Raw genomic sequence first — 26,743 nt, forward strand, 5'->3', positions numbered from 1 at the left:
GTTCCTAAACTGAGATCGTACTCTCCCGCGTGGAGGGCCCGGGGCTTTCCCGGCGGCGGGAGGGGTGCGGGCCGAGGCGGGGCGGTGCCGCTTTAAGGACGCGCTGCGGGTACCGGGGCCGCGGGCGGCGCGGGATGCAGGGTGACGTCACGGCCCCGCCCCGCGGGGTGATGCTGCAGCCGCAGCGGCGGGCCGGGGGCTGCCGGGCGGGGACCCGAGCTGCGCGCGGGCCAGGCGGGAGCCCGGCCTCGGAAGGGGATGCCTCCTGTCTCGAGCCGCAGGTACCCCCATTTCCTCCCGCGCCCCCCGCACAGCTGCCGGGCTTTGCGCCGGAGCGACGCGGCGTAGGCCACCCCCTCCCCCCCCCCCACCCACCACCCCGACCCCCGGGTGGTCACAGTGCCACGACTGGGGCTGGAGGTTGGCACGGAGACCTTTGTTCTTCCTTGATGCCTAATTGATTGACCTGTAAAGGGAGCCCCGGCCTCGCCCCCGCCCTGGGTGCGGAACCCCCGGCCCAGAGGAGGGCGGCCGCTGGGTGACAGGATTGATTCCACCCTGGCACACGCTGGGATCTGCCCCAGGCTTGCGCGGTGCCTATTGGTGCCGGAGGCCTGATCCCGGGTCACCTGGGCAGGTGTCATCAGCTTCCGGTTTGCCTCCCGCCCGAGGCTGAACCCTCCTGCTGGCAGGGGGTGATGGGAGGACCTCTGTCAGCATCCCAGGATTGAGTTTATGATGAGTTTACGGCCCAGGGTTTCTGCTTTCTTGCCACGGTTGAAACAGGAGGCTTACAGCAATTCAGTTCATTCCAACCTCATCAATAAACTTCTCGGGTTATTTCTGGGGTTACCATAATGTTTATGTTTTTCAGCTTTTATAGGGAAGGAGAATCAGGTGCTAATGAAACCCAAGTTCGGCGTGCACCTGACCAGGGGTTTCTGGATCAGTTGGTTGTCAGGGAGGGGCCGAATTCCAGAGAGCAAAAGTGAGGAATGGCCGCAATTCAGTGACCAGCTCGTTAAATACACCCCCTGGGTCCACGCAGCCCTTTGCTGGCCTGGGGATGGTTCCTTCAAGTATTAACTTTGAGAACTGGCAGAAGGGAGAGCGGGGAAGGGATGTGGCCCCGTGTGACCCCAGGCGGGAAACCTGTGTCAGATAAAGAAGAGGAGAAAGAAATGAGGAAATCATTTGGCTCATAGTAGGGTAACTTTCAGCATTCAAATGGCATGGGCATTGTTTATGTTTCTGAATCATTTGCCACTTAATCTTCCCATTCCACAGTTTGAGGGATTCATTACTTGAAACATCCTTTGTATTCTAGAAGCACAGTGGGCCCAGTATATAACTTTTGTGGGTCCAGGGAGAGGATATAGATATAGACATAGACATATAGATATAAGTATAGACATATAGATTTTTTTTGGACTGAATGCTCATATAATGTGATCGAGATGGCAAGATTGGTAAATATTGGTATTCACGTATCAAAATTCTATTTCATTATTTTAAATTTCACTTTCATTTCTTAGAACATTCAAAAATTAATTTTAAACATTCTTCTTAGAATGAACTTTCACGGACAGCGTTTAGTAAATGTAGTTTTGAAATGAAAATAGTAACGTTGGCCCCAAAATTTGAAAATCAGGGAAGACTTTTTCAAGTCCAGGTTTCATTTCTGGTTTAGATGCCGGGGGTGGGCGGTAAGGCAGGGGTGTTAGGGTCTCCCTTTCACTAGGACAGGCTGCAGGCTGTGTTTTAAAGCTGGGGGTGGCGGGCAGGTGATGGTGAAGTGGTCACCTCACAGGTAGAGACATGGGTTATCCACAGAGTTCATTCTAAGAAAGGTTGAACAGTCTCCGCTTTTCAAAAATATGCTTCTACCATATGCGGTTTGAATCTGAAATTCTTCCAGGGTGGCCCATGGTTCTTCATTCCAAAATGAAAGGCAAGGCTTCTAATGCCCGTGCACTTAAGTTCACTCTGTGGGGGTAACATGCTTATAGGAAAGAGCGATGGCCGAGCGGCAGAGAGGGAGTTAGTCACTGCCGTGGATGTGGGGCTACGACCGGGCGGGTGGGGTCGGGTCAAGCTCCCCACACACTTGTGCCAAAGGTCTTCCTTCTGACTTTCAAAGAGATGGTCTGATTAAGTGGTGTTCCAACGGGCGCTTGGTTTCTGTGGTTCTAATGAGAGAGTGACGCCCCGGAGAATGCTAACAGCCACCTGGGTTTTTAAAGGCAAGACTGGCCAAAGGACAGATTTTTCTGGAATATTTACTATGTCCAAGGGCCTGAGCTAGAATAGGAAGAGCACAATCAAGAAGTTTAGCTTTAAAAACAAAAAAAAGCTTGACTTAATTGTCATAAGTGGATCATGTTTTTAATGAAGTATTACCTGCCTACATGGTTCTTAGGTACATCTGCTTTTGTTTTGGACATAGCGTGGGATTTTTCTGAGGCCATAAGATAAGCCACAGAGGCAAGAGGAGACTGGGTCTCTGGGTATATCCGTCCCCGTCATCCCGGTGTGAAATCCGTCGCTTAGCAGGGCCACAAGGCCCTGCATCGTCAGCCGATCCCTTCCCAGTGGCCTCATCCCCCACCATGCTGACATGGTGCCCAACTGTTGCACACACGTCTCCTTTACACAGGTGGTTCCCACTGCTTAGAACTCCTTCCCTCCACTTCCCACCCAACTCAGGGGCAGGAGCTTTGTCTTTCTTTTGTCTCTCTGATCTCAGTGTCTTGGTACTTAGTACCCAGCCAAATGGGAAGATGGGTAGGTTGGTGAATGAATGGATGGGTAGAAGGGTGAATGAGTAGATGAGTGGGGGATGGGTAGGGGTGGATAGATGCATGCATGGATGGACGCATGGATGGATGGATGCATGCATGGATGGACGCATGGACGGATGGATGCATGGACGGATGGATGCATGCATGGATGGACGGATGGATCAGAGTGGATGTTTGGAAGGGTGGATGCATGCGTGCATGCATGTTGGAAAGGTGGGTGCGTGGATTAGAAAGAAGACCATGGGGTGGATGTGTGGTGTGCATGTGGATGGTTGGGTGGATAAGTGGGTGGGTGGATGGGTCGGTGGGTTAACACGGTGCTCTGGATCCTGCCAGGGTGTCTCTAAAGAAAATCACTTCCACTGTTCGTGTCTTCTGAACAGAAGGAAGATAATCCCTGAGCAGGTGGGGTAGGGGGTGGAGTCTAGGATACAAATCTGGAGTGATGAGGCATTTTGAAGAGCTTCATAAGGAAGTTATGGATTAGTGACGGTGTGATGGAAGGCGGTGAGCTAACGTCAGAAATAAGGGCCTCATTTTTAAAGCTTAAGAGCAATTTTGAAAGGGGTGCCTGGGTGGCTCAGTCAAGCGTCCGACCCTTGATTTTGGCTCAGGTCATGATCTCATTGTTGGTGAGATCGAATCCTGTGTCAGGCTCTGTGATGACAGCCCAGAGTCTGTTTTGGATCCTCTGTCCCTCTCTCTGTGCCCCTCCCTTGCTCATTCTCTCTCTCTCTCTCTCTCTCAAATAAATAAAAACATTTTTTAAAAAGTAATTTTGAAAAAAAAAAAAGCTTATAATATTTATCTTGGTAAATAACACGTGTCCTTGGCAGGAAGTTGGTCAATGTTGGGGGGCGTTGTCTTGAGTTTGGGACCTGCTTCTCAGGAAGGACTTCAAAGGAAATATAGGCAGTTGCTTTTCTGTGAGGCAGATGGGGTGAGCTGTCCCAGAGGCCGGATGTAATCCTAGAAGGTGCCCTCTTGTGTTTTTATCTGCCTCTTTCCCTCCGACTTTGGTAGCCTTCCTCTCCCTAGGCTTAGTAAAATTGACGTTGGCCAAAATGCACAGGTCATCATACTGGAATCCATTCTTTCAACATCTAGATTAATCCCAAAGCAGTGAAGGACAATCTAGATTAATCCCAAAGCAGTGAAGGACCAGGAACATGACCAGGAACAGGTCTCTGCGTGGCAGATTGCTACTAACCCCAGGGAGCGGGAAGAAGGCTGCGCCCTTGCTAACTCCTACCTGGGGCTTGGGCGTTGTGAAGATTGCTCCAAAAAATGATTTGAGGATGGGTGGGGGCGGCGGGGGGTGGGGATCCATTTCTCACCCCCCTGCTTCTTTTTGTTCCTCACTTTTTTTTTTTTTTTTTTTTGGTAAATTGTATTCCTATTCAGGGCGTTTGGTTTATTTCTTTAAAGAGAGCATTTTCAAACACGCTAAAAGTCTCCGTTCTCCTGACTTGACTACAGATTCACTCATCCATTGGTGCTGTAAGGAAAGGCCTTGAATTAAATTCATGCATCTGCTTTTAGGCAAGGGCCCCAGCCTCCTGGGAAGAGTAGACGTAAGCGTTAGGCAAGGTGACCGCTGCGACTTTCCATCTCACGAAGGAAGGACTGTCCCCTGACCGTGCACTCAGGGTGTGTGTTGGTGGGTCCTGCCCCGAGCCTGTCCCTGCCGCGGGGCTCCCCTGGGACCTGCAGGGAAAAGCAAAAATAGTTCCCAGAATGGGCTGCAGGTCCTAAAATAGCCTGGCTGCTTCCACTCCTCCTCGTGGAGCCAAGGGGGCGGGGTCGGTCCCCTTGAACTTCAGCGCAGGGACCTGAGGGCTGGGGTCCTCCCTCTGGGCAGGGGGACAGCGTCAGCTTTGGTCTCCTGAGCAGGAGCTGCACTCAGTCAAAACTGAGGCCCGGTGACATCACCCGCAAGCAGTAGGCTCTACTTTGGGGGGCACAGCGTTTGACTCTAAGGGTTCTGCACCGTGAACTCATCCGTTCTCATATGAGAAGGACGAGCAGGTGCCAGCTTGGGGGGGGGGGGGCGGTGGTGGGAGGGATCCACCTGGAAAAATCAACTCTCGTGGTGGAGGCCCTGGTGAGTCACCGTCGCCCCCAAACGGGCTTTCCCCGCAGGCACTCGCACCGGCCCCCCCTACGATGATCCCCCCGGCGAGCGGCACCCCTCCGGGAGAGGCTCTCCTCCCCACTTTGGCTCCTCAGGACTTCTGGAGGTCTCAGATCTCCGGCTACACGGGGTCCGTGACCCGGCACATCAGCCACCGAGCCAACAACTTCAAACGACACCCCAAGAGGAGGAAGTACATTCGTCCCTCCCCGCCCCCGCCCCCCAACACCCCATGTCCCATCGAGCTGGTGGACTTTGGGGACCTGCACCCTCAGAGGTCCTTCCGGGAGCTGCTTTTCAATGGCTGTATTCTCTTCGGCATCGAGTTCAGCTATGCCATGGAGACGGCATATGTGACCCCCGTGCTCCTACAGATGGGCTTGCCCGACCAGCTCTACAGTCTGGTGTGGTTCATCAGCCCCATCCTCGGTGAGCCCCAGCTCAGCCCCGATGGCGGATGGCCTCCGGAAACCTCTGGAAGCTTCCGGAAGCCCGAGTCGAAGCAGCTAGAGGGTCCCCAGGGGCCAAGGGAGGAACGAGAGTTAAGTTCCACTCGTTAGTTTGGGGCTGTGGGAGAACACAGGTATGGTCATCGTCACACCCCATATTGTAAGGGACTCTGTCGAAACCAGACTACAGAACAGGAATTTCGCAGACCCCGAGGATTCCCACCATCTTACACGGAGCTGTCATTGGAGGATCCAAGCGATAAAGCTTCCTGTGGTTTGGGGCTGGGGGGTCCTGGAATTTCTTGGATTCCCAAGGAAGGTCATGGCTGCTTAGGGCCTTAGGGGGGGCCTGACTAGAAAATGTAGGGGGGGAAGCTGAGCTTTCCCAAGACTCTGTCTTTTGTTTTCCGAGCTTAGGGCTATGTACTCTGAGTTTTACCGTCTGTTCTTTTGCTGCCCCGGGACGCAGGGGTGCAGGTGTCTGAGGGGTGTGATGAGTCGCCCTCACTGTCCAGCCCAGGGTGCCGTGGGGACCCCAGCAATGACCACTGGCCTGCTCTGTTTCAGGATTCCTACTGCAGCCACTGTTGGGTGCTTGGAGTGACCGATGTACCTCAAGGTTTGGAAGGAGACGCCCTTTCATTCTTGTCCTGGCTATAGGTCTGTCGTTTTGGAATTGAAATAAAGTGGAAAAAAAAAAAAAAAAAAGAAAGAAAAAGGAAAGGAAAGGAAAAAAGGCCCCAACTGCTTCCTCTTAGCAAAACCTAGACCATTGGTGACCGAAGCAGGGATATACAGATCATTTCTCGGGTGTGGGGGCAGGGCGCACCCCTAGCCTGGCCCGAGGTCACTGTGAGAATACATCACTTTGATTTTTTAAGAGTGAGTTAATAACGTGTATGTCGTTCCTGCTCTGCTTGACAAAATAAAAAACCCCGACCCAAGCCGAAAAAAAAAAAAAAAAAAAAAAAAAAAAATATATATATATATATATATATGGTGAGTCTGCGGGTGACTTTTCCGATGGGCTCTGCTTGAAGTTTGATTACAGAGGAATTCTCCGGGGCCCTAAAGATGCTCGACTCGAGCCCCGGGCTGCTCCGCGTTTCCTCCGGTCACGTCGGTTCTCTGTCCGCAGGGGCGCTGCTGGGCCTCTCGCTCCTGCTCAACGGCAGGGACCTGGGTGCGGCGCTGGCCGACTCGGCTGACAACCACAAGTGGGGCCTCCTGCTCACGGTGTGCGGGGTCGTGCTGGTGGACTTCAGCGCGGACTCGGCAGACAACCCCAGCCACGCCTACATGATGGACGTGTGCGGCCCCGCCGACCAGGACCGAGGCCTCAACATCCACGCCCTCCTGGCGGGTAGGTGTCCACAGCGCGGGGGGACGGGGGGCTGAACTCGCACATGCAGATGACCACTGAGGTGACTGACAATGTATGTCTCAGGGGCGCCTGGGGGCCCAGTGGGTTACGAGGCCGACTCTTGGTTTCGGCTCCGGTCACGATCTCACGGTTCGTGGGTTCGAACCCGCATCGGGCTCTATGCTGACAGCGCGGAGCCCGCTTGGGATTCTCTCCCTCCTTCTCTCTCTGGCCCTCCCCCACTCCCTCTCTCTCTCTCTCTCAAAAATAAAATAAAATAAAAAGAAGAAAATATATATCTCAAATGATATATTTTAGTAATAATATATAATGCTGATACATGCGTATATGTGTATTAACTATAGCTACAGCTATAAATGTGTGTGCGTAACTGTGTATATAGCCTTATGTATACTTTATTCTCATCGTTCGAGCAGTTACGTTCTACAGAGTTGCCATGAACCCTGAATTAGCCAATACCGAGTCACTGCCCCAAGGAAAAGTACAGGGTTAGCTCCCTGTGAACCTCTGGTCACATTTTCATCAACCAATCAATACCTAAACTTGTTTTATGTGTTTCTATTTAAAGACACCCTTGGAATGTATATCACAGATTGAGTGCCATTGAGCGCATGGCCAACAGCCCTGTAACACGTCCCTGAACAAAGCTCATCTCGCACACTTCTTCATAAGACACATCACAGCTTTCTCGAACTTACCAACAAGAGACAGCAGTACATCAACGCTACACGTGGGGGCCATTTTAAATGGTGATGTCTCTCTCACACACACACACACACACACACACACAAAACAGAGCAAAAAACCCTGCAAAATCATGGCACCATCTAGACTACAAAAAGGTCGGTTGTTCACACCTGAGGGTTGAAATAAGAAGGCGGAGTTTCACCTTGTTCAGCCTCAGCTGGGACCTTGATGGGTCCAGCCAAAGTTGTTGCTTTGAGGGTTATCACCAATGGGCTCAGCGACGGGGCAGGTGAAAACTTCCAGAGAATTCACCGCAGAGCAGTGTGGGAATTCAGGGTGCTCTTTGGTTATCAAACTATCCCATACAAATCAGTACTCCCAGCTTTCTCAATACAAAACCTGTATCCTGTTACAACATAAAACGGACTAAGACAATCCCAGTTAAAATAGAGGTGGAAGGTGTTTGCCAGCGTCAAGGGAAAGACGTGACAAGACGGGGTCGTGCGGGACCCGGACGGAGGGGCGGGAGGCCTCAATCGGTGTCCTCCTGTTTGTCGTGTGACACGGGGGCAGACGGCTCAGTCCGTCCGGGCCTCCGTCGCCTCTTCTAGAAAATGCCACTGCCGGACTCTATTCATACACCCGTGTGGCTGTGGGTCCAGGGAACTTCTGGAGGGGTCTCGGCAGGACCAGTGCGGGGTTTGGGCTTATCTCACTTCCGGTAATGTCCATCCGTGTCGTAGCGGGTGTCAGAATTTCCTTCCCGTTTCAGGCTGAATAACATCCCGTTGTGCGTACAGATCGTAGCTTGCTTATCCACTCACCCGTTGATGGACACGGGTAGCTTCCACGTTTCGGCTGCTGTGAATATTGCTGCCACGAACACGGGTGTGCAGATAACTCTCCAAGGCCCTGCTTTCGATTCTTTGGGGTACGAACCCGGAAGGAAAATTACGGTATTTCTCTTTTAAATTTCTCGAGGAACCTCCACACTGTGCCCCGTGGCAGCTGTATCATTTTGCCTCCTGCCAGGAAAGCACAAATTTTCCGATGTCACCACATCTCCCGGCCAGCACTTGTCATGTTCTGGTTTTTTTCTTTCTTTTTTTTTTTTTTCCTGATACGACCCATCCTGATGGGTATAAAGTGGAATCTCGTTGTGTTTTGATTGGCATTCCCCTAAATGCTCGTGAAGTTGAGCATCCTTCCATGTCTTATTGGCCATCTGTATGTCTTCTTTGGAGAAACAGACATTAAATAGACATGTAAGTCCTTTGTCCAGTTTTTCAATAGTTCCTTCTCTGTGTTTCTTTTTTTTTTAAATTTCTTTTTAATGTTTATTTATTTTTGAGAGAGACAGACAGAACGCGACTGGGGGAGGCAGAATCAGAAGCAGGCTCCAGGCTCTGAGCTGTCAGCGCAGAGCCCGCTTCAGATCCTCTGTCCCTGTCTCTGTCTGCCCCTCCCCTGCTCTCTCTGAAAAATTAATAATTTTTTTTTTTAAAAAGAGTTACTATTTAAAAGTGGCTGCTAGGGGCGCCTGGGTGGCTCAGTTGGTTGGGCGTCCGACTTCGGCTCAGGTCATGATCTCACGGTCTGTGAGTTCGAGCCCCGCGTCGGGCTCTGTGCTGACAGCTCGGAGCCTGGAGCCTGTTTCAGATTCTGTGTCTCCCTCTCTCTCTGACCTTCCCTAATTCATGCTCTATCTCTCTCTGTCTCAAAAATGAATAAACGTTAAAAAATAAATAAATTAAAAATAGAATTAAAAAAAAAAAAAGTGGCTGCTTGCCCCCAACGCGGAGGGCAGCCAGAGAGCCCACACGCTGCGGGGAAGCAGGTTCCTCTTCAGCGGCAGAAGTAAACAGACTCGCCTCCCAACCAGTAGACGGGCTCCAGAATGTAGTGGCGAAGGGGCCCGGGGGGGCGCTGGGACGTGGGGGGAGCTGGGGGGTAGGGGGAGCAGCACTTTCTGGAGGTGAGTATATGCCGTGCCGGGGGCCGGCTGCAACGCGGCATTGCCTGCATTTTAACGTTGTGCTGCACAAATCAGTTTGCCCTTTACCTGTTCCCGGAGGCCTTGGGATACAGCAAGCGGGAGCAGAGGAAAGGACCGGATTCCCGCAGCCCTGTTGTGTCCCGGTGGCCCGCTGACCCGGAGAGCTAGTCACCAGGGTGGCCGTCCTCGGTCACCATTGGGGGTGACTCTTAATGGTGGCCGTGTATGAGGATGCTGGCATCGGGCGAGCAAGACACAGGGTGGCCACGTGATCCCCCCTCCCCCACCACATACACACACACACACACACACACACACGAGTAAGCAACTTGAGTAAGAACCATGGTCCTTATTCTTCCAGAATGATGGTCTGGAACCGTGACCGTTGAGGGCCTTCCCGGCCCCGGGGACCTAACCCCGCTTCTCTCCGCAGGCCTCGGAGGAGGATTCGGGTACGTGGTCGGGGGCATCCACTGGGACAAAACCAGCTTCGGGAGAGCCCTGGGCGGGCAGCTGAGGGTCATTTACATCTTCACCGCGGTCACCCTGAGCATCACCACCGTCCTCACGCTGGTCAGCATCCCCGAGAGACCCCTGCGGCCCCCCGGCGAGAAGAAGGCCACCATGAAGAGCCCCAGCCTCCCCCTGCCGCCCTCCCCGCCCATGCTGTGCGAGGAGGGGCCCGGCGAGCCCCTCCCCTGCCACCCGGCCACCAGCCTGTACGCCAGCTTCTCCAGCCCCATCTCCCCGCTCAGCCCCCTGACGCCCAAGTACGGCAGCTTCACCAGCAGGGACGGCTCCCTGACCGGCATCAACGAGTTCGCCTCGTCCTTCGCCACCTCCAACATCGACAGCGTGCTCATCGACTGCTTCACGGGCGGCCACGACAACTACCTGGCCATCCCCAGCAGCGCCCCGCCACAGGCCATTAGCCTCAGCTTCCCCCGGGCCCCCGACGGCTTCTACCGCCAGGACCGCGGCCTCGGGGACAGGCGGGAGGTGGCGCTGGCCGCCGGCCCCGACGGGGACGTGCTGAGGGTGGGCTCCCTGGACGCCCCCAAACCGCGATCGGCCGGGATCCTGAAGAGACCCCAGACCCTGGCCATCCCGGATGCGGCCGGAGGAGGGGGCCCCGAAACCAGCCGGAGGAGGAACGTGACCTTCAGTCAGCAGGTAAAAGTCAGGGTGAGGGGGACCACGGGTCAGCGTGTGTTGTCACTGTGTGTTGTCCACAGCCCCCCCTCACCGCCCCCCAGCCCCCAGTTAGATGGAGAGGGATTGTCGCTCTGGAAAGACATCCGGAGCCCTCCCTGCTGGGGGGGATCAGAAGGTCTGCGGATCTAAATAGACAAGCCCCACGCGTCGGTGAAGAGACCGGCCCCCCCCACCCCACACGAGGGAGTTCAGGGTGTCTGTCACGGGCCCATCGATGGCTTAATACACGGGCCACCATTAAAGGGACACTCCTTTGAGATGCGGCCACGTTTGCCTGAAGGCCACCCAGGCCAGGACGAGGCTGCGGTGAGCCTGTTGCGAGCATCTGCATTTGCAGCCCCTCCTGCTCCCCCCACCCACCCACCCCCCACCTTGGCGGCGCGAACCTGCTGCCTGCCAGTCTCCCGCAAAGGTGGACACCGAACAGAAAACCTGGCAGGCGTTTCCGGGCCCTCCCCGCGTCCCTCTCCCGGCGTCCGGCCTCCGCCGGCCGCCCCAGAAGCTCTCAGGACTCTGCATTCTAAAAGGCAGCGCGCGGCAGGGTCTGTGCCGGCCGAGAACCTTCCGGAAGGCTGTTTGCGTTGTGCTTAGTACACGTCGGATCGGCTGCAGGGCCACCGGCTGATAAGGCGGGATTTTAACCGCCGTCAGGCTCCGTTGTCTTGAGGAGGCTGCTTGAAATAACAGGAAGGTATTTCGTCAGTTCCAGGACACATAATAGTTCCGCGGCCCGCCTGTGCCAAGGGTGAGCGAGAATGTCAGTAAGAACTCGGAGTTTCCCGGGCAGGAGCCCCGTACAACCGTGTTCAGCCCGCACGGGCGCGCGGGCGGCGGGCCGTCCTGAAGGCCGGGTGGCTGGGAAGCGTGGCCTGCTGACGTGTCCGCCTGACGGCAGGGCTGCGTGTCCCCGTGAAGTGCACCCACACGGGGCTGTCCCCCGGCCAGGCGGCCCCTCTGTGCGCCCGGGAGGACCGACGGACTCCCTGACTCAGGGGGAGGCGGACTGGAGACACGTGTCGAGGCGGCCGTTCCTTTTCTCTTCGTTGTTCAGTCCTCGAGTGCGCCTGTGGGTCTGGTCTGCTCTTCTCCGGGGCGCTAGGGCTTAGTCAGTCTTCGTGGGTCTGCATCGTCTCGTAAGGGCGACCGTCCTCTCGCCCCGAGGCAGGGTGCTGGGCAGGTGCGTGGCCTCCTTGAGGGGAGGTCTCGAGGCTCCCCCGTGGGCAGCACGGAGCACATCTCCAGGGTCCAGATCTGGGAAAGGTTCGAAGAACCCGAAGTCACTAGAGGGTCAGGACATCCCCTTATTGTCAGAAGAGAGAGATTTCTCTAATCGCCCAGGTCAAGGGCGTTCTCTTCGTTCATGGATGACATCGGAGCAATCGGTCAGACCTTTTGTCGATCCCCGACCAGCCTATGCTGTTTCAAAACAAAAAAATGCAAACCGCCTTCTAGATACAGCTCTTTAGTTATGGTTGAAAATCTCACTTGAATCCCTCCTATTTCCGTCCTCGGTGTAGTACAATTTGTGAGTCAGCTCTTCGAGGAGAGGAAGAATCCTGAGCTAAATAGAAACACGCCCAGCCTCAAGCGGGCACGAGTGTGATGTGAGTGGTCTTCCTCCGGCAGAAACGGGTGACAAGCTCGGTGGGCATGGCTGCCCGGGGGGCCGGTGCCATGGGCTGTTGGCCTCCTCGGCGTCCCCACTTGGAATGTCCGGGAGCTGACCGCAGCACGAGGTCCCGCCCGGAGCCGGGAGGGCGTCTCTTCCCGCCCCTTGCTGCTCGCACAACCGTTAGGTCACCCGGCTGGTGTCTACACCAGCGGCCCAGGCAGGGCGACCGTGGCGTTGACACCTTCTCGTCCCAGGAGGACTTCGCAAACCGGATCAGCGAGCGCGTTTGCCGTTTGCCGGGGGAGCGGTGCTCCCGGGCCCCAGAGAGAAATCTAGACCACCCCCCACCCCGCCCCCCAAGGGCCGAGGTAAGCGTGTCCGCTCCCTGCACCTGCTCACTTGGCCTCCGTGTGGATAGAGAGTTTTAAACAGATTCCCCACTCACCGGGCAAGAAGTCTTCTACCCGCCGCTGTTGCGGAAGAGAAGGGACTTCTGTACCGTCTGGATTTGAACTGACCCATATTTCTTGTATTTCAAGTGTGTTTCACGTCCGACGAGGTGTTCCCTCGCGCTCCGTGGCATAGATCTCCCGCCCTGGGGCCAAGGCGGGGGCACGCCCGACACGGGGCTCTGTTCCCGGCTGCGCCACGTCCCAGAAGAGATGGCCTGACGTGGGCCCTGTCGTTCAGGGCGGCGCTCGGCGTTCCGCTGGCCCCGCCCGGGAAGGCGGACCTTCACGGCCCCCGCGTGCGCGTGTCTCTGATTCACTTTCTCGTCGCGGCGACATCCGCGCCTCGGCGTGGCGGCCGCGACGTGCTGCTCCGTTGAGGAGGTTTGTGTGGCTTCCTCCACAGGTGGCAAATATTTTACTGAACGGCGTCAAGTACGAGAGCGAGCTGGCGGGCTCCAGCGAGCCGTCGGGGCAGCCTCTGTCCATGAGGCACCTGTGTGTCACCATCTGCAACATGCCCAAGGCGCTTCGCAATCTCTGCGTCAACCACTTCCTGGGTGAGCTCTTGGCAAACCTCCCGGTGCCTCCGTGTCCCCGCCTCGCTCTGCGGCGGGGACGCGGCCCTCTGGCCCGGGCCGCTCCCTCCCCCGCCGGCCTCCCAGAGCGCCACGTCCCGGGCTGGGGGTCATCTCCCATGAGTTCAGGACTCCTGAGACGCCACCAAGGGCAGGACGTGGCGTGGGGCTGCCCGAGGGGGCTTTTCTCCAGGAAGGGCCAGGTAGCCCCGAATCGAGGCGCACCCCTTCCCCCGAGCGGGACGCGGGGTCTCCACGGAGCCCGGATTCTCGTTACCAAAAGCTCCTGGGACAATTCACGGTGAAGTGGTGCCTCTGGAGGGACTTGTGTCTTAAGCCCGTTTGAGCCTCACTGCTGTCCTGCTCTCAGAGCCGGGATGGACATGTGTGCCGACACTCACACGTGCCCGCCTGTGCCCGGCACCGGCCTTGAACCCACCGGCCTTGGCATTCCGATCGCCACGGAAAAAGCCCTGGCTCTCACCTCATTCCGTGTGGTACCTCCTTGCTGTAGGGCCGTTGAGCCTCTGAGGCTGATTAAGCATTTGAGATGCTCTAGGCTCTCAAACATCGTGGGCCATAAATCAGGATGACTTTCTAGAAGGCAATTTGGCATCAGGCAAGAATCTTTTTTTTTAATGTTTGTTTATTTTTGAGAGAGAGAGAGAGACAGAACCCGACTGGGGGAGGGGCAGGGAGAGAGGGAGACACAGAATCCAAAGCAGGCTCCAGGCTCCGAGCGGTCAGCACAGAGCCCAATGCGGGGCTCGAACCCGCAAACCGTGAGATCATGACCTGAGCCGACGTCGGACGCTTCACCGCCTGAGCCACCCAGGCGCCCCGGCAACAGCCAAGAATGTTGAGAATGCCCATAACCTTTATCCCAGTGGCCCAGTGGCTTGGTATTCTTTGCAAGAACATCCTCAGAAATTTTATCAAGAATGTATGTTCCAGGGGCACCTGGGTGACTCGGTTGGTTAAGCGTCTGACTCTTGATCTCAGCCCAGGTCTTGATCTCAGGGTTGTGGGTTGGAGCCCCGCGTTGGGCTCCGTGCTGGGCGTGAAGTCTCCTTAAGAAAAAAATAATCTATGTTCCAGGTATTAATTACAGCATGATTTATAATAGCCAGAAGCTGGGAAGCAGGGGCAGGGAGTGCGGGAAGTATAAACGAACAATAGGAGAGGAGAGGGGTTAAATGTATTAATGGCGTGTCCGCCTTGTGCAATATTTTGCTGCCATTAATATAGGGCTATTGAAGAATTTTAATAGCATAGGAAGTTGTGCATGATAATTATTGGGGTTCAAGAGGTCCAATAAATGCCACCCCCCTTGTGCCACTGAAGATGAAACTGACGGGGCCCTCAGTCTCCTCGGCAATAGTGGGCCCGTATCGACATTTGCGCTTCCTGACGCATTTCTCAGTTAAATGCCCCCCTCGCATGCCTGTGGCTGCGGTTCCACAGGCATTTTCTTGTCTCCCTTGCAGAGAGGCGAGTGGGGAACAGGATGAGGCATTTAGAGGGAGTGAGGGAGTCGCTTTCCTTGTGGCAATAATGTTTAGAGAAAGAACAGAATAGCATCTTTCAAGCAACAGAGCTGTGTTTTTTTAATAATTAAAATTTTTTTTAATGTTTATTTTTGAGAGAGAGACAGAGAGACAGAGTGTGAGCAGGGGAGGGGCAGAGAGAGAGGGAGACACAGAATCCCGAGCAGGTTCTAGGCCCCGAGCTGTCAGCACGGAGCCCGACGCGGGGCTCGATCCCATGAACTGCAAGATCATGACCTTTATAAGAATGCGTATTTGCTTTCAAAAAGGCTAGAAGGGAACTTAGAAAATCTTAACAGAGGTCAAGTGACCTCTGGGTGGCAAGGCTATAGGTAATTTCTTCTTTAAGTTTCCAAGCGACGAAGGCGCTGTGTTCCTTTGACGATCAGTAAAACCACCTGTTGGGGAAAGGCGGGGCCACGCCAGCGTCCGGGCCGGTGGTCACGAGCCCCTCCCTCCTCCCAGGGTGGCTGTCGTTCGAGGGAATGCTGCTCTTCTACACGGACTTCATGGGTGAGGTGGTGTTTCAGGGAGACCCCAAAGCCCCGCACACGTCGGAACAATATCAGAAATACAACAGCGGCGTCACCATGGGCTGCTGGGGGATGTGCATTTACGCCTTCAGCGCCGCCTTCTACTCAGGTACCCGCCGCCCGGGGCGGGGGGGGGGGAGAAGCGGGGTGGGGGGCCCCCCATGGGAGTTATGGCTTCAGCGGGGTCGTACGCCGAGTGGAGGGAGGCTTGTGCCTCTGCAACCGCAGGCGTGGCTTCCGGGTGTGGGGGACACAGTCGTGGAACAGCCGTCGGGGTCGGCCGGGCGGCGGGGCAGGGCCCGGGTGTCCACCGAGACCCGAGGAAGCCAGCGGGCGGACAGGCCAGGCCCGCAAGCGAGGGCAGAGTGGGGGCCAGGCCCCAACATCGACGTCGCCCCCAGACGGGCGTGCTGTCTGCCGCCCCCACCCTTCCCACGTGGAGTCTCGGGGCGACCGGTCCAGAGGGAGGGGAGAGGCAGGAGAGAACGGAGGGCAGGTGGGGAGAGCCGAGGCCAGAGGCCGAGATGACCCTGAGGCTCGCGTTGGCGGGCACAGGGGACGTAGGAAGCCAGGTTGGGTCCCTGCAGGGTGCCGGGTACCATCCCAGCGGGGGGCCTGGGCAAATTCCATCCCCACGTGGGCCCACGTGTTCCGTCAAGGCCCAGATGGTGGGCGAGGTCAGCCTCGCGGGCCACGTGGCCCCTGGGGAGCCCCTGGGCTCCTCCCCTGTGGCTCAGAGCCACCTCGGACGAGATGTTTCTGTCTCACCAGTGTTCACGGCCGAGATCCGGTAAAACTTCCTTTGCGCTCACGGGAATTGGAATTTCATATGATTTTCACGTGTCACAAAATATCTGTCTCCTTTCGATTGTTTTTAAAACCGCTTGCAAATACAAAAACCATTCTTAGCTCCAGGCAGTGCCAGGCGGGCCGCCGGCCGGGCTTGTCCTCAGAATGGTTTTACTTCCCCGTCCCGCACCCCGGGCCCCCGTGGGGCTTCGGCCCAAGACCCCTGCCCCTGCAGCAGCGCTGGGGGGGCTCGAGACCACCCTGTTGGTACCCTGGGCCCCCCAGCGGGCTTTCTGGCCTGGGGCACGCTGCCTGCCAGCCGGAGGGCCGGCCGGGGGCAGGTGGCCCAGGGAAGCAGAGCCCCCGGGACCACCGGCCGGTGCCCCTGCTCACCCTCCTTTCTGGCCCGCAGCTATTCTCGAGAAGCTAGAAGAATACCTCAGCATCCGCACACTGTACTTCATTGCCTACCTGGCCTTTGGCCTGGGGACCGGGCTCGCCACCCTGTCCAGGAACCTGTACGTGGTCCTGTCGCTCTGCATAACCTACGGGATTTTATTTTCCACCCTGTGCACCCTGCCCTACTCGCTTCTGTGCGATTACTACCAGAACAAAAAGGTAGGTGCTTCCGTTTTTCTGCTTCGGGTCCTGTAAAGGCCGGCCTGGGCCTGGCCTCCACACCCTCCCCACCCCCCAGCTCCTTGGAGAAACCCCCTGAGCACCCCGAGAAATGAGCCTGAGAGCAGCTACACCGTGAAAGCGAGGGGCCTGTTCACACGTTGAGAACGTCAAGTGGCCGGCAGCAGAGGGCACAGACCTGAGCGCATAGCCGCCCCATTCGTGGTGGTACTTGGGCAGCGGGGAGGGAGGAAGGGGAGGCCCGCCCCTTTGCGTCCTCCAGTGTCAGGCTTCGGGGTCACCCGTTCGCCCGGGGCCTCAGGTGAGGCAAGCAGGGGCTTGCCTCGGACACACAAAACTCAGGGATCGAGGTCAATGATAGGAGAACGCAGTATTTCGAAAGACGGGAATTGGTGCCGAAACCCCGCACTGAACGCGGTAGCAGGACTTTAAGCAGAGACCGGGTAAGTCGCGGCACCGTGCCGAGCCACGGTGGAGTCTGAGGCAGAAGGATAAAGAAGGAAGCCGAACCCTGCCTTCGTATAAAATGTTGATGTTGTGTTCAGCACGGATTTTCCTTTAACAGCCTTACTGAGCTAGAACACACCGCACAATACAGTCCGCCCCTTTCAGGCATACCATGTACCCACGGAGCTGTGCGACTGTCACCACAATCGATTCAGAACATTTTCGTCGCCCCCGAGAGAAACCCCACACCCATTAGCCATCCCCCTTCCTTCCACCGCACACCCCCACCCCTGCCCCCGCGACCACGAGTTGACTTTGTGCCCCCTGTGCACTCGCCTGTCCGGGACGTTTCATGTAAACGAAATCACGTACACGGGGGCTCTGTGTCTGGCTTCTGTCAGTCAGCATCAGGCTCTCAAGGTGCGTGGCCCGTCAGTGTGTCCGTCACTCCTTCTTATGGCCGACAATGCTCCCATCCAAGATTTTTTTGCGGTAACTTTGAGATTTTAAAATGCTGCATTAAAAGATCACCTTGGTACCTGGGTTTCTTCGCACCCCCTTTTCATTCAGGGCCTCTGCCGCCTCCCCCAGGCCCGGCCCAGGAGGCATCCTGAGTTGTTGTAAGGAGTTTGGAGTCTCTGATGAACTCAGTGGGGGCCGGCTCTGAGCACAGTATTTTTTGTGAGAAGTCCAATCGGCCCAGAGACCCAGGCACTACAAGGGGCCAGACCCGGGGCCTCTGGGTGGTAGTCGCGGTGGCCCCTCCCAGCCCCTTCTCCGCCAGCAGCTGGACTCCCAGCTACGCGGACAGGCAGTGGCCCGTCTGCACTCTCCCCCAGGGCAGGGCTGAGGCTGTGACGGCTGGAGAGTGAGCCCCGTGCACGACCCGAACATCCAGCCCATCCAGCCGGCACCTGCAGAGCCGCCACAGCCGGCGCCAACGGCACCCAAGGGACCAAGAGGGGAGGGAGACCCCCTGACTGGGAAGACAGATGGGCCAGCTGCCGGCGCCAGGCTGCCCCACCCGGCGGCAAGGGACGCCCAGAGCCTCGGGCCGCCCTCGCGCTGCTCAAAGCCTTGGGACTCTGGCTCTAGGGTCTCCTAGATGCTCACAGTCCTGTCAGTCTCTGCTCCGTTGCAGGTTCGGGACTAACCCGTGACCTCCCCACCACGGTGGCCTTGCCAACCGTGTGTAGCCACGGGGAGCCACAGTTTCCCCAGGACACACGAGGGGCCCCTCCACAGCCCCTCGAGGACACAGCCTTGCCCGGGGAGGGGGGCTTGGCAATATCCCAGAGGCAACCACGGCCGCGTCTGGAGGCGGGCCCGGCACGCTGGCCCCGCCCCCCCCCCGGCGGTGCACGCACAGCGGTCTGTGGGGGTGGCATCATCTGCCCTCAGTGGGTGAGGGTGGCCTGTGCTGGGGGAGCAGCGGGGGACCCACCCTGTCCCCTCCCACCGTCACCCTTGCAGACCCACTCAAGGAGCGAGTTTCCCCGCACCGGGGCGGGGTGGGGGGGGCACGGGTGGGAGGCAGGGAGACGTGCCCACCGTGGAGGCCACGGGGCCTCCGAGCGCCAAAGGACCAGGCACGGCGACCGTGAGAGGGTATTTCCGAGCATGGCGTAGGCATCGTGGCGGCCAGAGGTTGGGGAGGGGGCCGGGCCGGGACGTGGAGTGCCCGTCTCTCCGGGAGAGGCCGGGGAAGGCCAGGATCTCCAAGCCAGAGGGAGCCTCTGTGCCGCCCGGGCCTGTGGGAACACGGCCCTTCCACTCTTGTTAGTCACGGATTCTTTTCGTTGCCGTCATCTCTCTGAACACAAATATTATTAAACTCTTGGCTGAACTCCCTGCGCACGTCGGCGCTGGAAAATGTGAGCCCGCTGGGTCCCCTGGGCCTGCAGGAAACGTGGGGCTGAGGTCCCCTTGCTGTCCAGGTGTCCCGCTGACGTGTTTCTCCTTCTGGATCAGTTTGCAGGGTCCGGTGCGGACGGCACCAGGCGGGGCATGGGCGTGGACATCTCCCTGCTGAGCTGCCAGTACTTCCTGGCCCAGATCCTGGTGTCCCTGGTGCTGGGGCCGCTGACCTCGGCCGTGGGCAGCACCAACGGGGTCATGTATTTCTCTAGCCTGGTGTCCTTCCTGGGCTGCTTGTACTCCTCCCTGTTTGTCATTTACGAAATCCCTCCCAGCGACGCCACCGAGGAGGAGCACCGGCCCCTCCTGCTGAACGTCTGACACCCCCGAGCCCCCGGCTTTGGCCTCAAGCCTGCGCCTGGGGGTCTGGAGCAGTCCGGCCAGTGAGGAACCAAAAGGCCTTGGTGGACGGACGCGGGACAGGTTTCCTGCGGAATGTAAATACGTGACAAAACAATAAATGGCAGCAGGAACGCCTACAGTTTCTAGTTGTGGCTCTCCCAGGGGTGGAGAGGTCGCCTGGCGGCGGGGGTGGGGGGGACGGGCTGCTCTCCATGGGGACTCTGGGGGAGGGAGCTGTGAGAGTCGCTCACGGACAGTAAAGGCGTAACTGGTTCTCAGCTGGCAGCGGTTTTGCAGGCCCCCCCGCCCCCCGAAAACATGGTCTCGAGGTCTTTTTGTTGTCACCGCCCAGGTGGGTGCCACTGTCCAGGGATGCCCCAAACGCCCTACGGGGCACAGGACAGCCCCCACAACGAAGAATTTTGCAGCCCCACGTGCCAATAGCGTGGAGGTGCGAGGAGCCTGATCTAACTACGTTGCGTCCCAGAGCGGAGTCAGAGTGGACAGACGCTTTCGGGTCAGAAGGCCTCATGTTCGTTCATTCGCTCGTTCGTTCTCCCGTCCACCCGCCCATCCGTCCATCCGTCCACCCTACAGATGCCCATCGAGTGCCCTGGGTGTTCAGGCAGTGGTAGGTGCTGGGGTCCAGCTGCGAGCGAGTCTCCGCCCTCACGGAGCTGATGTAGGAAGAGAAGCAGGCCGCACACTGCGGTCTGTGCCCCAGGATCGCGGTGAGTGCTGCGGAGAAGGCGAGCAGGGTAGGAGGGTGGGGTGACGGGGTCGGGGAGCGGGCGAGCTAGGGAGACGGGGCCGTTCTCCCTGGAGATGCCGCGGGAGCAGCGCCCCGGAGAAGAGGGGAAGATACCCGACATCCGAGGTGGGAGCTTGCTTGATGCGTTCGAGGGACCGTAGGCTCCAAAGCGCTCGGGCTGTAAAATGCCGGGTGAGGCGGGAGGCCCGGGAAGCTGCAGCGGCAGACGCCCCTGACTCGACGCATTCACCTGCACCCACCGTCTTCCAGCCGACGGACCTGGACGCCTCTGTCTTCTTGTGAGTGTCGAGGTCCTTCGCCACGTGGCTTCTGTCACTCCACCACGCGACGCCCCGAGCTGCGGCCGGGGCCCCTTCCCTTCGCAGCCGGGTGGGCTCTTCTCTCCGGGCCGTGGGCGCTGTGTGCGCCAGGACGGGGGAGGGGGGGGGTCGTGGCCAGTCCCCGTTGTACCGGCCCGCTGCCCCAGAACTGGGCCTGGCCCCCCCCCCGCACCCTCACTGCACGCTTCCTGTGTTTGGGGGACACAGGAGACACGGACCACAAGTCCCCCAAAAGCAACAGGGTCCTGGGGCCGTCGCCGGCAGCCAAGGAGGGTCTGGGGTTTACTGGCAGCTAACGTGTCCCATCATCTTTCCGACGAGGCAGGGACAGTAGGCGTGAAACCCCCAGCCCTCTGTGGGCCACCTTCCCCACCTCCCCGTGAGGGCCATGGGCTCCCCCAGGCCTCCCTCAGTGCCCTGCCTGCTGCCCCCTGGAGTTGAGGAGGCTCCTCTGGGTCCCAGAAGTCCAGGCCCTTCCTCTCCGTGGCCCCAGTTCTGGCCCAGGATCTCTGCCCGCTTCCTTGTCTCCAGTCTACCCTCCCCGCCCAACCTCCACCCTGTAGCTGGGGGAGCCATAAACATGCCCGAGTGTATTCCTTGCCTCTGGCTTCCCAGAGCCTCAGCAACCAGCTCGAAACTCCTCGTGCCCCACCTGGGCCCTGACCGTCTTCCCAAGCCCATCGCCTCTGTCCGGCTCCAGCCTCCTGTGCTGCGGCCCCAGAACCCTCTCCACCACAGGTGTCCTCTGTGCCTGTGCCCACGCTCTCCCCGCAGGTGAAGTCTTTCTACCTCTTCGCTGCCCATCAATTTCTGAGTCGACTTAGCTCCGTCTAAAACGCCACCTCCTCTGTGCAGCCCACCCTGGTTGGAATCAGTGAGTCCTCTCTCTGTGCCTTCATGACATGCCATTTTAGCCTTGGTAGTTACAAGCTAAGTGAGGTAGGTCTCATCCTCCCTGTTCAGTGTGTAGGTGAAGCAGACAGAATTTGGGTAACTTTTCTTTTCTTCTTTTTCTTTGCATTTATTTTTTGAGAGACAGGGCACAAACAGGGGAGGGGCAGAGAGAGAGAGGGAGAGAGAATCCGAAGCGGGCTCCAGGCTGAGCCGTCAGCACAGAGCCCGACGCGGGGCTCGGACTCACAAACCGTGAGATCGTGACCTGAGCCAAAGCCGGACGCTCAACCGACTGAGCCCTGCTGGCGTCCCTGGGTGACTTTTCTAAGTGACACAATTCCTTTGGGCCTCCTGTTAGTCCCGTGCTTTTCCTGAGACTCCAGACTCCTCCTCCCCCACGTTGATATTGCTTACAAGACCTTTAGATTTTTTAAAATAGGTGGTTTCAGTTGGCTGTCCTGCGGTCTGGGCTGGTTTTGTCCCGAATGGTCACATCTGTGAGAAGCAGAGAGGCTCCCCTCCCACTCCTGGCTGGCCAGGCCTCGGGCCTTCTTCCTAGAACTTTCGAAGTAAACAGAGGTTTGCTCTTACACGTGGGAATCTGCCCCGAGTCCGTGGGCGGCACAGAGCACAGGCCGCCCTCAGGCCAGCACCCGAATCACTGCCCTTGACCTTGGGGTCTGTTCCCAGCAGATGGCAGTGGGAGCGGCCACAGGATCCAAACCTCGAGGAGGCCCCGGACCCGCTGAGAGCCACACCCGCTGGGTTTCCACATCTCAGAGAATCGCTCTCTTCGCTTCGAAAAGGAGCCGTGAGGACGGCGAGGACAGTGGCCACTGCTCACGAGCCCCGGAGTCCTGCCCAGGCTGTGTGGCGAGCTCAGCGGCTTCTTCAGTCTTCTGGCTTCATCGCCCCCCCGTTCCCCCAGTGAGGGGCAGGGGCTAGTTCCGCTGCGTCTCGCAGACCGACCTGGACCCCGACACAAGCACACTAACCGCCTGGCCCAGGTCACACAGGGTCCCACCCTGGTACCAGGGCCTCGGACTCCAGCCTCACGCCGCTTGATGTTTCTGGAGCGAGCGTTGGGCCGCCGCGGTCCCTCCCCCCAGCCTGTCTCGGCCTGGCCGTAAGAGGAAAGGGCGAGGAAGCCTTGGCTCTGCGGGCCGGCGATGAGACGGACCCTGTCCAAGCTGCTGAGGCCCAGACACTCCTGACTTCGCCAGCAAACCTGAGCCGTCGACTCTCGTCGCTTGCTGCTGCTTGGGAGTGAACACACCCGCCTCTGCCCGCGGGGCCAGGGGCCAGTCACGAAACCACAGCCTCCCCCGTCTGGTGTCTGCCTTCCCAGGCTGCTAGACCCTGGTCTGGGATACGGGGACTGGGTGAGGCAGCAGCCCCGCCACCCATCACACCGGGCCACAAGTCTCGAGGGAACGGAGGTGGCTTCCCTGGAATGTGCCAGAACTGACAACTGCCAGGCCCCGCGGTGCGGTGAGGCGCTCCGCTCCTTCCTGCCCCCCGGTCGTGTTTACGGGGTCTGCAGGTGCGTGCCGTGCCCCCGTCCTGGCTGTGAGGTCGGAGGGCAGCGGAGGACCCTCTTCCTGGAAGACTCGGGAGGAGAGGAGACGTCCAGAGATGGGGCACATTTGGGGCACGGGACCCTCGGGGGCAGCGACAGCTCAGGGGGACTCTTTAGGGGGCTACTGAGGCCACCGTGCCAGAAATCATCACTGTTGGGGACGTCCCACGGGGTGATCGCCACTCAGCGAGTGTTTACTGAACACCCAGCGTGGGGACTGTGGCTGAGAACAAGAGAAGCGGCTCCTGTCCTCCCATCGTAACTGGGGCCCCTGGCCCCCAGATCTTGCCCCTGCTCCTGTGACCTCTTCCGGTGACCCTTTGCCCAGAACACCCCGCCCCTTCACCTCTGACCCACAAACCTGGCTGCCGGACTCCAGGAAACGTCTGTTCTTTTCCAAAATACTCGACATCATTCCTACACATCTCTCCCCATCATCGCAGGGCCGGGGACCTCGACCGGTCCCTGCAGCCAGAGCGGCAGATGAGCGGCGTCAGGGCTTTACAGACAGCGCCACCTGGCGGTCAGGACCGGGAGTGGTAGCAAGGACCGAGTTTCAAATCTATTCCGTGGCCCTGCCGTGTAGCTGAGCCCGTGCAAAGAAGGGGAGCAGAGGGGACCTGGGAGTGACATGTGGTGGCCAGGCACATAGAAGACATCAGCCCTTAAACAGCTTGTCCTCATGAGGTTGAAAGCGTCTTCTAAGACGTGCCTTAAAGTTTCATCTTTAATTAATTCACTACATTGAGTGCCCACACCCTAGGGGTTCCCCAGAGGCCACCAGCGGATCCCCCCTCCCCAACTGAATCCCAGGGCCAGAGCCGGAGGGGCTGTGATGTCCCAGAGCAGGCACAGCTGGTCAGGGGGAGGCGGGGTTGAGAGCGGCTTGAGGGAGAAAGGGGGCCACTTCAGGTGCCACAGTAGTGACCAGCTCCTCGGAGGGGGCCCAAGGGCACCTCACCCCCACCAACCGCTCCACAGCGCATTTGGACAGTGTGCACCACGGAGTCTCCCTCTGCAAGGGGGCCCTGGTGATTCGGTCAGCAAAGGTTTGCAAAGCAAGTGCCTTCCACCCACCGGGACCTGGTCCGGTAACGAGGTGCCCAAGGTAAGGGGAGCCGGGTTGGGGTGGGGGGACACAGGCACAGCTTCCGCAGCCTGGGTCCCCGACATGCCAAAAGGAAACAGTTACGACTCGGAAGCTGTTCCTGGCAAACGCAGCTACCGGAGCAGCTGCCTTGGGTCAGAGGACCGGGGCCCAGGACTCAAGCTGCCAGAGCGCCCCAGGGCAGCTGGGAACCCAGTGAGGACCCAGGAAAAGGACACCTCGGATACCGAGACCTCCAAGGACCAAAAACGCAGGACAAAGAAGCCAGTGAGGGTTCACGCGCCCCACGGTAAAGCATGCGCTCCTGAGCCACGGGCTTCGGCCGCGATTGCACCTGCAGCTCCGATGGCCCAACTCCTGCCGGGCCCTGCCTTCCACGGGAGCCCCAGGACTCCAGAGGCTCGCTTTTTCCTGCAGCCTGAGGAATCCAACTGCGCGGCCAGCGCTGTGGCCCGCCTCCCCCCAAGCAAGCTCGTCTGTCTGATTTTCCCTGGGAGGGGGCAGGGAGGCCAGCGTCCCCTTGGTGTCTCCACAGGCCAGCGGGAAGGATCTGCTCAGGGGTCGAGGGCCGGACAGACACCTCCACTGGCCCCGGGGCCTGTCAGCTTGACCCCGCGTGTCGGGCGTAACTGGTCCTGCTCGGATTCCACGGGTCTTGAGTTCGGAGCCGACCGGGTTGGCCAGGAGAGGCCAAGGGTGACGATAGCTGGTCTGTGTCGGTGCCAGATCATACTCAGGTGCTCAGGGTCTCACCGCGTGGTCTCCGGAGACTGGCGAGGGGCGTCCCCAAACGTCTCTTGAGCTTCCACACAGCACTCCAGCCCTGACCCTCACCCATCGGCCGTCTGCACGCACAACCGTTCAGCTCCGCGTTCCTGGTATTTGAGGGTCACCTCCACGTGTATGTGGGAGGTCACTGCTCATCTCTCTGTTGTGCATCCTCACCCTACAGACAAGCGACCTCCATTTACATAGGTGGCGCCCACGCGGGGCACCCCGTTCACCTGCGCTCACCAGAGACATTTATCGATACAGCGACCATGCGCCCAGCCCTGCAAAGTATCACTTCCTTAGTTTGCAGCAGGTTGGGAGCAGGATGGGAGGGGCTGCTGAGCCACCACGGCCAAGCTGAAGATCCACTCACAGGGGCCCAGGGGCAGAGGGGCGCCCCAGCGCCAGCTCATCTGAGGAGCGTAGCTAGTGATGAGGGCCTGGCCAGGGGCACAGTGGCCGGACGGCAGACCCTTTCTCCTTCGCGTGAATCCATTGCCGCAGGCCCTCTGCCTCGGAAAGGGTGCGTGGCAGGGTGGGGACAATGGCCACAGTTGTCCACACCGGAGAAACTACTACAACCTGTGCAGCTCTGATGAGGGTCCTTTCTGCAGCATAAATTCACACATCCGTTCACAGACACGCAAGTCTGATCATTCAACCTACTTGAAATTGGTATTCATAAATTCAGGTCTACGAAACACTGTATTTTCATAAAGTACAGTGGATAAAAGACCAGCAAAGAAGGCACCTGGGTTCCAGCTGCTTCCCCCTTCCCTCTACGCCCCTGGCCGCTCCCATCCTGCCTGTTCGTCCCTGACCCGGAACGACAGTCACCCCTGTGCCCCCTCTGCAGGCCCCTCAACTTTGTCCCCCCTAACTACCCAAGCTGCTGAGCAGGACTCCTGCTGTTGGGAGGACACAGAAGTGTCTCTAGGGCCACCGATGTGCAGGCCACCCGGGACCCTCTGGTTGGCAAAGTTTTCTCGTCCAAGGTCAGTAGTTCTGACACGTGCCGCTCCCCAGGCCTTCCCCACCACGGGAGTCTGTCTGCCTGGTTTGAGGGCAGTTTATCAATAGTAAGTGCTCTGGGTTGCTCTCACTCCATCTCCCAGGACATCTAGAAACCCGTATCCCAGATGGAGAGGTGAGCGTATAAATTTCCAGGGACAGTCTGGAAGCTTCAAGAAAATGCCCTTGCCGGTCGCCGAAAGCACGGCCCGAATCCATTCTGATGACTGCTGCCTCCTCACGGCCACATCCACACCCTGCAGGCCATCTGCTGTCCGTCCCTCTGCGATGGGGTGATCCCAGAGAGCAACTCTGAGGGTGGGCTAGGGCACTGGCAGGCCTCCAGGAGAGGGGGAGAGGGGACAGGCTTAGGAGGCCACCATGCTGGTGGGTGGCTCAGACCTCTCCTCTGAGCAGGGGAAGGAGCTACTCGCCCCTTCACCTGGGAGGGTGCCTGCTCCTGGTCCCAGGGCCATCACCCCCAGACCCATTCTGCTGCTTGGGTGAGCTCACTGCAGCCAGTCAGGCTGGAGCAAGCCCCTGGCGGCACTCAGCCAGAGAAACCCTGCCCTTCCTACCAGGCATGGCAGACAGGAATCTTTCTGGAAGCTGCTCTGGAGGGCTGGAGAGCCGCGTGCCAGTAACGGCGGGGAACCGGGCGCTCCCCTCCGCCCCTTGCCCGCCCTGGGGGACCTAGGTGGAGGGCGACTGCCAATCTCCCCGCCCGCTCCCAGGAATGAGACACAGTCCACCGGTCAACACCCAGCTG

At 58.4% G+C, this 26,743-nt stretch overlaps 1 protein-coding gene across 2 annotated transcripts; it reads left to right on the forward strand.

Moving 5' to 3' along the window:
- Positions 1 to 203: 203 nt before the first annotated feature.
- Positions 204 to 19,654, forward strand: SLC45A1 (solute carrier family 45 member 1). 2 transcript variants are annotated; one of them, XM_042951369.1, is made up of 10 exons: positions 204 to 281; positions 4,344 to 4,451; positions 4,944 to 5,364; positions 5,952 to 6,044; positions 6,523 to 6,747; positions 9,885 to 10,624; positions 13,134 to 13,287; positions 15,318 to 15,494; positions 16,587 to 16,792; positions 19,232 to 19,654. In XM_042951369.1, the coding sequence occupies exons 3-10, from the start codon at positions 4,968 to 4,970 to the stop codon at positions 19,496 to 19,498; spliced, it is 2,259 nt and encodes a 752-aa protein (XP_042807303.1). In that variant the 5' UTR covers positions 204 to 281; positions 4,344 to 4,451; positions 4,944 to 4,967; the 3' UTR covers positions 19,499 to 19,654. The 2 variants fall into 2 exon arrangements, with proteins under 2 accessions (XP_042807303.1, XP_042807302.1); XM_042951368.1 differs by lacking the exon at positions 4,344 to 4,451 and having other exon boundaries at positions 206 to 281.
- Positions 19,655 to 26,743: the final 7,089 nt, after the last annotated feature.

The sequence above is a fragment of the Panthera leo genome, chromosome C1 (assembly GCF_018350215.1).
Source record: "Panthera leo isolate Ple1 chromosome C1, P.leo_Ple1_pat1.1, whole genome shotgun sequence".
NCBI classification, from domain to species: Eukaryota; Metazoa; Chordata; class Mammalia; order Carnivora; family Felidae; genus Panthera; species Panthera leo.

Excerpts from the sequence above, each read along its gene's own strand:
- SLC45A1 (XM_042951369.1), top strand. The coding sequence starts at position 4,968 with ATGATCCCCCCGGCGAGCGGCACCCCTCCGGGAGAGGCTCTCCTCCCC. Across the intron at positions 6,045-6,522 it reads CATTCTTGTCCTGGCTATAG|GGGCGCTGCTGGGCCTCTCG; the intron begins GTCTGTCGTTTT and ends CTCTGTCCGCAG. Across the intron at positions 16,793-19,231 it reads ATTACTACCAGAACAAAAAG|TTTGCAGGGTCCGGTGCGGA; the intron begins GTAGGTGCTTCC and ends CTTCTGGATCAG.